A 10,006-nucleotide genomic window follows, 5' to 3' on the forward strand; every position below is an offset into this window, starting at 1 on the left:
AGGCACAGAGATCCAATGGAAATGGCACCACAGGCGCTGCGCGCATCCACGGGCGCAGTGGCGCCGTTGAAAATCGCTTTGTGTGCCGTGATTCTGAGCGCTCTTTTGCGCCTTGTTTTCTGCCTCTCTCATCCCCTCCTGGCCCACCGCAGCTCTACCGGCTCGCTCTTTACCCTGGCTCAATTTTCCCCGAAAAGATTTTTGCCGACGGACACTCGAAAGTAGCACTGTCTCCTCTGTGCACTCTGCGTCCGTGACGTCATGCCGCGCTCCCCGGGCCACGCAGCGACAGCGTGACGTCATAGGGCGCTACCACCTCAACCCCCCTCTGAGACAGCTCCCTCCCACCCTCAGATGCGGTTCGTCTGTAGGGACGATCCTGCACCAAAACCCAAAGCCCTCCCAAGATATCCATGTCCGTAGGTGCGCGCCGTCAGAGCTGCAAACGGAATTGGCGACTTTCTTGCCCAAGCGCAATTTTGTGTAATGAAATCCAGTTGTTGTCATCACCTTCGCTCGCGGGGGAAAGAGAAAAAAACTTAAAAAGGCGAAGATGGGGAGTTGGAGGCGGGGAGCAGGCGACGGGCGGCCCCGCGGCTTCAGCCTGGCCAACAGACGAACGTGGTTACAAACCATAGCAAACATTTTATTTACAGGAGATAGATAGATAGATAGATTTCTATACTTTGTCAGTGCAGTATTTCTCGGATTATTCGAAGCAACACGTCGCAACCCAGGAGGATGTCGGCAAAAATACTTCACATTGTAAATTGTTCGGGGGTGGGGGAGTTATTTCGGAGCACAGTCCCTCGCTCGGATTTTCCCAGAAAGGAAAGGGGCGGGAGAATAAAATTAAAAAATAATAATAATAAAAAAACAAACCTCGGGGGAAACAAAACAAAACAAAACAAAACAAAACAAAACAAAACAAAACAAAAACAACGAGAAGTCCCGCTCTCTGTCCCGCGGCCGGGCCGCTCTCTCTCCGTCCGGGGCAGCGCTCCCTCAGCCTGGAGCCGCAGCTCCCGCCCTGCGGCCGCTCCCCTCCGGGCCGAGCCGTGCCGTGCCGTGCGCGGGGTCCCGCCCGAGCCGCGCTGCCGGCCCGCGGCGGGGAGGAGGAGTTCAGTCGGCGCGGAGCTCCGGCGGCGTCGGGGCCGCCTCGTCTATAGCCCCTCGGGGCTGGCTGCGGCGGGCGGCGGGGAGGGGAGGCCGGGGCTGGCGGAAGGCCTGCAGCTCCCGGCTTGGGGCTGGCTCTGCTCGGCGCTCTCAGTCCTTTCCGTGTCGCTGGGGGCCATGTCGAGCGAGTCGGGGTCGCTGCTGTCGCTGTCGCCGTCGCCGTCGGAGCGGCTGGGGCTGCGTTCGGGCTCCCCCGCGGCGGCGGGCGGCGGGACGGCCCTGGGGGCCGCTGGCTCGGGCTCGGGCGGCGGCTCCTTGTCCTTCTGGGCCTGGGCCTCCTTGGAGTGCCGCCACTTCATCCGGCGGTTCTGGAACCACACTTTCACCTGCGGCCGCGCCGCCCTCAGAGGGGCTCACGGGACCGCGCAACACCCGCGCAAAAACCGCGCAGCGCCGCGGGAGTGGGGCAGCGCGGGGAGGCATGGCGGGCCGCCCTCATCTTCCTCATCTTCATCCTCATCCTCATCTTCATCCTCATCCCCATCCCCATGCTCATCCTCATCCCCATCCTCACCCTCATCCCCATCCTCCTCTGTCCCCTCCTTCATATCACGAAGGTGATTTTCTTATTATTTATAGCTTTCTTTTTCATTACTGTTTGTGTGTTTTAATAACCGCTCCCGAGTTTGAATTACTTTTTTTTTTTTTTCTCAAGAGTTTTCCTTTTGTTTCGTTTGTTTGTTTGCTTTGTGTTTTGTTGTGGGTTTTTGTTACTGGTGTTTTGGGGTTTTGTTTTTGTTCTTTTCCTCTCCTTCTCCTCCTTCTTCCTGGAAACTCAGGCCCTTGCTCAACAAACCGCAGAGTTATACAACTCCGCGGGCCCTCAACAGCGGAATCATCGCTGAGCGGCACTTAATGGCTCCGTTTGAGGCAGAGCTTTCACTTCCCTTCACTCAGGAATTTCACAACGCGAGGAGGAAGAGATTTAGAGGGGAAATAAAAAAGAAAGAACGGGGAAGGAGCATTAAAGATACTACTCTTCCTCGGAGCTAAGTGCATCCCGATGCTCGGCTCGGCAAAACGTGCGGGGCCGCAAAGGAGAAGCGAAGGGAAAACGCTCTCCGGTTCCCTCTCCGCCCTCGACATCCCCCCCCCCCCCCCCTCCCCAAGCGCAGCAGGGAGCCCTCACCCCATACCTGGGCGTCCGTGAGCCCCAGCATCGCGGCCAGCTGCTTGCGGTCCGGCTTGGTGACATACTTCTGGATTTCGAAGCGCTTCTCCAACCCTTTTCTCTGCAGGTTGGAAAAAACGGCCCTGGACCACGAGCGCTTTCTCTTGTAGGTCTGAGGCAGCGTGTCCTTGGTCAGCACCGCGTACGGCCCTGTGGGGACAGACGGACGGACACGGGGCGGCCCCGTTAGGGTTCACGCAGGGACGGAGCCCGCAGCCCACAGCCACCAGCCCACAGCCCGTAGCCCGGCGCAGAGCGGCCTGGCTGCCATCGGGGGTCTCCCGCTGCCGTCGGGGGGCTGCCCCGAGCGTTTCCCGCTCCCCCCCACCCCATCTCTCCGGGCTTTCGCTACGGGACGGGGCGAAGCTGGATCGGGCCCTGAAGCGCTCGTCCTCCCCCCATGGGGCGTCCCAAACCCGAGCCTCGCGAAAAAAAAAATCAAATCATCATTATATCATTATAAAAAAAAATAGTAACCATCTCCAGCGTTTACAAACGCGAGTCCCTGCGGGCCCGGTGCCACGGGGGGAGCGAGATGTACCTGGAAAAGTGTCCTGAAACTGGTGCTGAACTGAGCTCCTTGGGGCCGTGTTTAGGGGCCCCAGAAGGGCAGAGGCCTCGTTAATGGGCTCTAGAGACGCGAAGAACTGGCCGGCGGACGGCTGCAAGGCGGGGAGGTGAACCCCGGCCTGGCGGCTGGTACTTAATAGCGAGGTGAGATCTGCGAGCACAGAACAAGGAGAGCGCGGTTACGGCGCGATCGGGCCCCGACGGAGCGAACGGAGCCCCGCGGCCCCGCCGTGCGCTCCCTCCTTCGGGCTGCGGGGGGAGGCCGCGGCCCTGCCCGCCTCGGCTTCGCTACATGGAGGCTATCGCTATTTCCAAGGGGGTGCCGCCGCCCGGGGTGCGGGAGAGCCCTCGTTCCCCGCTTTTCTCGGTGTAAAGCCGCGGGGACGGGGAAAACAACCCAGCGCCGAGCACGCAAAGCGGACGCGGCGATTTCTCTACCTCTCAGCGTGTTGCCTTCCTTCACTTTGGGGTCAAACTCCGCCGACAAAATGCGGTCGATTCCGAATTTCAGGTCCTTGCTGGCGGGCGCCGGCGCCGAGCCGCCCGTGTGGCCCCCGGGTCCCCGCGCCGGGGTTCCCCCTCCTCCGCCCGGTGCCGCCGCCGCCGCCGCCGCGGGGTTGCGGTGCTGCGGGGCGCGGTGGTGGTGCGGGGGGTGGAAGGCGGCGGAGAGCGGCGAGAGGCGAGGAGGGAACGCGGCGGCGGCGGCGGCCCCGGAGGGGGCGTCGGGGGCCACGACGGGCGTCGGCCGCAGCGGGGAGGCGGCGGCGTGGAAGGGGCCACCGGGGAGGATGGAGCCGAGCGCGGCTGCGGCGGCCGCTGGCAGCCCGGGCGCTGCGTCGGCGGGTCCGGCCGCCGCCTCTCCGCCGGCGTGCAGGATGTCGGCGATGCAGAAGGACGGCTTCTTGGCCGCCTCCAGCGGGAAGCAGCCGCCGGCCGCCGGCCCCGCCGCCGAGCAATACGCCGCTGACCAGAGGCTGAAGTTGGAGGCGTAGAAGGGAGCCAGGCCGGCCGTGTACATCCTGCCGGCGGCGGCCGGGCTGCGCGCCCGGGGAGCGGCTCAGCTGCCGGGAGCGCGGTGCGGGGCTGCCCGCCGGCCCGCGGGCATGGGGAAGGATGGTGGGAGCGGCTGCGGGGCAGCGCTTGCCGAAGGGGCAGGGAAAAATAAAGTAAAATAGGAAAAAAAAATTAAAGGGGGGAAAAAAAAATAGGGGGGAAAAAAAAAAAAAAAAGGAAGAAGTCCCCAAAACTCGCAGCGAGAGGCAGAGAGCGAGCGGCCAGCGCGGGAGAGCAGCGGCGCAAAGAAAACAAAACAAACCCCCTTCCTCGCGCCGGGGAAAAAATGCACCCCTCCCTCCCCAAACTTTCTCTGGCAGCGGCTCCCGGCCCCGCCGCAGCCCTCGCTCCCACCGCCCCCCGCCCGCCCGCGCCCAATCCGCGCTCCGCGGGGCCGGGACGCACCGCCCGCCGACACGCCCCGCGTTGCCGGGCCGGGATGGGGCGCGCCGGGCCGTGCTGAGCTGTGCTGGGCCGTGCTGGGGCCCGCAAGGTGTGCCCCGCGCTCTCACCCTCAATAACCCGGGCGGGACAGTCGTGACCGGCGACAGCCGCAGCCTCAGAATGACACGAGGCCGGGCCGCTCCGTGACTCGTTGCCCACAGCCATGTGCGCAACGTGCGTCTGAGGGAGGCCGGGGCTGCGCGCCTTCGTGGCGTCTCCGTGTGTAGAACTTCAGGGGGCACTCCGCCCGCTGCTCGGGCACCGTTTCCACCTCAAGCCCGATTCGTGATTTTGGAAAATTTGGCATCCAAATTGCGCCTATTTTGTTCTTTTAGAATATTGCCGCAAACTTTGGTCGCTGGAATGTTTGAGAGACAAATCCATCAGCGCGTGTTGTGCTGATATGCAGTGCCCACGTCTATCCCGAGCTGGTGCTGGGAAGACAATAGAAATAAAAATAGAAATAGAAACAGGGAATAAAATAGAAATGACAACAATAACAATACAATTAAAAATAGAAATAGATGCACAAATTTAAACACAAATACCGATGAGAATGGGATACATATAAAGAACATTTTTTATTGTCGTTTCCACAAACGGAGATGCTGTGAGCAGGTCTGGAGTCGTACGGTTGCGAATTTGCTTTGATTTTGTTTCCAAAAATTATTATTAGTTTTGAAAATAGCATTCAAAATTCGGCGCCTTCCCAGGGCCTGACGGCGAAACGGTCCCCTGCCGCAGGTACGGGGCGGCCGCGCTTTGTGGTCGAGGCCGAGCGCGCTCCTGGACAGGGCACGGCTTTGGTTTGCGTTAGGTTTTATCAGCGCCGTTGAAATGGAAAGGATAATAAGCACTGCCGAGCCGTACCGAGCGAGGGGAAAGCGAGACTGGCTCGGCTCTGAGCTTCTCCCGTATCCCCGTTCCCCGCATCCCCCCGCGCTGCCGGCCCCGTTGCTGCTCTGCAGCTCTCGCTCCGGCCCAAACGAGTCTGCGCCCACCCTTCGGTCCGGCGCCCCGGCCGGGCCGTGCCCCCAACCGCTGCGCACGGCGGCAACGAATGCCGCCACCCCCGCCCCGTCCTCTCGCGGGGGGAAATTCGGTCATCCCTGCACCGACACCGGGACCGCGTATGTATCGGCAGCAAAGGTGGATCGCTGCTTTTGTTCGGTTGTTTTCCCCCTTTTATTCCCGGAGCCCGGAGCAGTGCCCGCTACCCCCGGGGCGCGCAGCTTTGCGCGGCCGCGCAGCCGGTGCGCAGCGGTGCCCGAAGGCTGCAGGAAGCGCGGGGCTCGGCTGCAGCCCGGGTCATCTCCTGTTTTTTCGAGAGGTTCCAACTCGGACTAAATGAGCGGATGTGCCTGCGAGATTTGTCCTAAAATAGAAGCGGCTTCAGTATTTTAGGATACAGCAGAAATCCTTATTTCTTCCGGAGAAAAACTTCATAATGAGCGCGAGCACTTCCCTTTTCAATATTTGTGCAACTTTATCTCGACCAGCAAGTTGCTTGGGTGACGCAAATCCGCCCTTGTGTATTGCAACTACAAAAATAAATGCGAGGAAATCAATTCCCTTCTAGCAATGAAAACACAAATATACAGCTGCGACTTTCCCCTTTAATCTCCCTTTCCGAGGGACTCGAGAAGGAGGAGAATGGACTGAAGCTGATGCGCTTTTTTTTTTTTTTTTTTGGCTTTTTTGCTTTTTTTTTTTTTTTAAGCGGAATGAAGTCCCGAAGGACTTTTATTATTATTTTTATTTTATTTTTATTTTTTTTTCTCCCGATGCCGAGCGATGAGGAGGTGGAGAAGAACATCGCGAGCTCCGCACGCCCGCAGCCGGGCGCACCCCGCGCCGCCGCCGCTGCTCCTCGTCTCCGCTCCCCGCACGGAGCGTCCCGCCGTGGGCCGAGCCCCCCGCACCCCCCCCAGCTGCCCGGGGCCGGGCCTCCCTCCGCCGCCCGGCGTCCCACCCCAGCGCTCTTTCTCTCTTTTAGGCTTAAATACGTCTTTTTTGTTGTTGTTGTTCTGTCTATACCTACGGATAGAAACGCATAGATGCTATACATCAAAATTCCCGCTTTCTCTAGAGGACTTCATTTTTCAATCGCTTCGCACGGTCCTTCGGATCCCCCTGGTGCAGCGCAGCCCGAGCACCCCCGGCCCCCCCGGCCCACGGCCGCGCTCTGCCGCCACCTGCCGAGGGCACAGCGCTGGGGCTGCGCGCTGCTCCGCGCCGCTCCGCGCCGGCACCGCTGTGCCACGGCCCTTCGCACTCCTTCTTTCTTTTTTCCCTTCTTCCTTCCTTTCTTTTCTTTCTTTTTCCTTCTTTCTTTCTTCCTTACTTTCTTTGCATCTTCCTTTCTTCCCTCATTCATTTCTTATTTTCTTTCTTCCTTTGTTTTTTTCCTTTCATACTTTCTTCTTCCTTTCTTTCTTTCTTTCTCCTTCCTCCCTTTCTCCTTCCTCCCTTCCTTCCTTCTTTCTTTCTTCTGTTCTTTTCTTCATTTTTTCTTTCTTTTTTTCATTTCTTTCTCTTTCTTTCTTTCTTCCTTCCTTTCTCTCTCTTTCTTTCTTCATTTTTTTTTCTTCCTTTTCTTCCTTTTCTTCTTTCCCTTCCCTTCTTTCCTTCTTTCTTCATTTCTTTGTTTCCTTTATTTCTTCATTTCTTTTTCTTTCTTTTATTCCTTTCTTTCTTTCTTCCCTTTTTTCCTATCTCCTCTTTCGTTCTTCATTCCTTTCTTTCTCTTTATTTTTCATCAAAACCTGCAGCTACATCAATCCTATTTTTAAAAACATCAGGGTAATAACTAGCATCCCCACAGCCCTGGGAAAGGAAGCTGTGTGCTGCAGGACAGCCGGGTCAAGATGGTCCCTTCCTCAGGGTTTCCTTGCAGTTGGGTCAGGCAGTCCTTTGGCGTACTGGCCTTTGAGAAGCCCATTTTCAGACATTTAGAGCAGTGATCCCGTGGTGCTGGAAGGTTTCTGTTCAAGCTGCTCAAAGTTGAAACAGCAGTCTCCCAAATTTTCTCCAGCCCTGCCTGCCTGCTCCCTCCCCCAGGGGTGTCAGCACGCAGAGGATTAACTCCACCTGGAAGAAAAAACTTTTCTGCCACCATTCCCCAAACTCTCTGCTTTGGCATCGCAGGCTCCACGTGTTACCCCACCTGTGCACTGCCTGAAGATTGTCCCTGGGATTTTCCAGGCCACACAAGCTGAGAGGTCTGCAGAGAGCCCCTACAATTAGCCCCAGCAGCTGATGAGAGGTGACGAGGCAGCAGTGCTGCCCCGCTGTGCTGTGCTCCTGCTCAGTTGCCGGGATGCACACACCCAGCTTGCATTAATGGGGCAATTGCTAAAGCAGGGCATTTTCCAATGGTTTCATTGGAGTAACTCCACCTAAATTCCTCATGCTCATCTGGTTTGTGCAGTAGTGCCTCTTGCCATGACCCCTGCAGTAGCAATACCGTAAAGGTGCAATGCTTAAAGGACATCCAGGATTGAAGGAGGAGACACTAAGGTGTATGTAAGAAAACTCTGAGTAAGAAACAATCTACAGCTTCTTGCCAACAGCAGTCAGAAATGCAGGAACACTGGAAATAGAGCTATCAGAATGCAGGCGTATCTAAAGCACAGGCAGCCCATACATGAATCCAAGATTCTAGAAGAAAATCACTTTGTAAAACTAATTTTATCTAAGAGTAATTATTGGTTTTCTTCCAGCCCTCCTTTCATGCTCTCAGTGGACTTAAACACTGATGGGCTTTAGAACAGTGCCTTCCTTGTTAGGAGCACACCTCTGCAGAACGGTGCCATTGCAACCCTTAAAGAACCCTAATGGGACCCATGTGCCCAAAGGATATTTGCCCTCTCCCTAGGCACTGCTCACTTGTTCTGTGCTTTGTGTGATGGAAACACAGCCAGTGGGCATGGCCATGCATGGGGAACTCATTTCCCACAGTCCCTCTCACACATCATTCTGTATCCTAGTGTCAGGGGGCTGGATGCCCTTCACTTTATATCTAAACAGTTATAAAAGGGCACTTTGATTTTACTTCTGCTAGAGCACATCACCACGAGTTGTTGGCTATCCGTCCTGCAGCACTGAATTCCAAAGGTTTGGTACTGACAGTGTCTGCACTCACTGTCCTCTTCTCGCTGCGTTGTCTCATTTCTCAGCTCCCCGAGGCACTCATTCATCCTGGAACTGTGAAACAGAGAGGAAAAAAGAAGAGGTGTCCAGTTTTCCCTCTCATTTGTCACCATTACTAACCCATATGTTTTTACCCTTGATCTTAGATGTACAGAACTTTTCCATGCCAAGAAGTTCTTTCCCAGCTCAGCAGCCCTCCTTTACCCCAGGCCTGTCTGAGTGTTGCTGTGAGCACCAACATGCATCCCCTCAGCCCAACCCCACACAACACAGCGGTGAAAGCAATACCGCGCTGCAAGCATTCCCGAATGCTAACAGAGCAGCACCCTCTAGTGAAAAAAAAAAATAAAATCTGCAAAACCATCAAACCTCAGGGTCGGCTGCTGGGCTGGGCTCAGCCACCGGATGCTGGACGTTACCCAGTTCATCAGCTTCCCCTTCATTCTTGGCCATTTCCACGGGTTCCATCATTTTTGGTTGGATATTAGCAGAAATTTCTTCTCAGGAAGAGTGGTGAGGCAGTGGCACAGGCCGCCCAGGGAGGTGGTAGAGTCACCATCCCTGGAGGAGTTCAAGAACCATGGAAATGTGGCACTGATGGACATGGTCTAGGGAGGTCACAGGCATGGGCTGACATTTGGGCTAGATGGCTTTATTGGTCTTTCAAACCTCAATAATTATGTGATTTTCATGTTGGGGAACAAGAAGGAACTCATGGGCCCACCCCACTGCACAGAGTGGGTGTGAGGGGCACGGGGTGCAGATGCAGAGTTGAGGCAGCAGGGCTGTGCCATGCTCCACATCCCGGTGACCCAACACGCATCGCAGGAGTTCATGCAAACGTGGAGCTCCCTTCTCACACTCTAAAAATAACATTGAGTAATGGCTGCCTGAGATTTCATAAAAATTAAAAATGAACGTACCTGCTTAACCAGAGGTGGAGATGTTGTCTGAAGTGTCAAGGCCAGAGCTTCCTTTCCTTGAGAGCTGGGACTGAGAGAAAAGGAACACATCCCGTTGGGACAACATGTAGGCCAGGAGCCAGCATGTTCCCATGGTCCCACTCCCTGGCCTGGCACATCTGAACGCTCAGCTCTTCTCTGCACCACATCTGGATACAGCTTCTGGGAGGGGTGGGGAAGGCAGTGGCTTTGATAGCTGTGTCGAAACCCCAAACCTATAGTGTTGGAGAGAAGGAACAGCTCTCTGCCTCCTCAGTCCCCATGCTGTATTTTACTATTCTCTTCAAGTGAAGCAAACACTGTTATTTCCCCTTAGGTGTTCCTGGTGCAAGAGTCTTTCATTGAAAAATGGCTTTTCAATGCTAATGGGAATTATGCTCCTAGCATGATTTATATTAATAAGGCATGTGCAGTTCCTTCGTACACTCAGACCCAGATGGGAAATGGGATTTTTTTTTTTGGTTCTTCCACACGGCAT

At 56.1% G+C, this 10,006-nt stretch overlaps 1 protein-coding gene across 3 annotated transcripts; it reads right to left on the reverse strand.

Moving 5' to 3' along the window:
* Positions 1-625: 625 nt before the first annotated feature.
* Positions 626-4,312, reverse strand: HLX (H2.0 like homeobox). 3 transcript variants are annotated; one of them, XM_085219197.1, is made up of 4 exons: positions 3,356-4,312; positions 2,889-3,068; positions 2,313-2,497; positions 626-1,484 (listed from the first exon to the last, which is right to left on the reverse strand). In XM_085219197.1, exons 1-4 carry the CDS (start codon positions 3,933-3,935, stop codon positions 1,164-1,166), a joined length of 1,266 nt encoding a protein of 421 aa, XP_085075323.1. In that variant the 5' UTR covers positions 3,936-4,312; the 3' UTR covers positions 626-1,163. The 3 variants fall into 3 exon arrangements, with proteins under 3 accessions (XP_085075323.1, XP_085075322.1, XP_085075324.1); XM_085219196.1 differs by having other exon boundaries at positions 626-1,502; positions 3,356-4,311; XM_085219198.1 differs by lacking the exon at positions 2,889-3,068 and having other exon boundaries at positions 626-1,502; positions 3,356-4,311.
* Between the last annotated feature and the right edge of the window lie 5,694 nt (positions 4,313-10,006).

Source organism: Meleagris gallopavo, chromosome 2 (genome assembly GCF_905368555.1).
Source record: "Meleagris gallopavo chromosome 2, MGAL_WU_HG_1.1, whole genome shotgun sequence".
Lineage (NCBI taxonomy): Eukaryota > Metazoa > Chordata > Aves > Galliformes > Phasianidae > Meleagris > Meleagris gallopavo.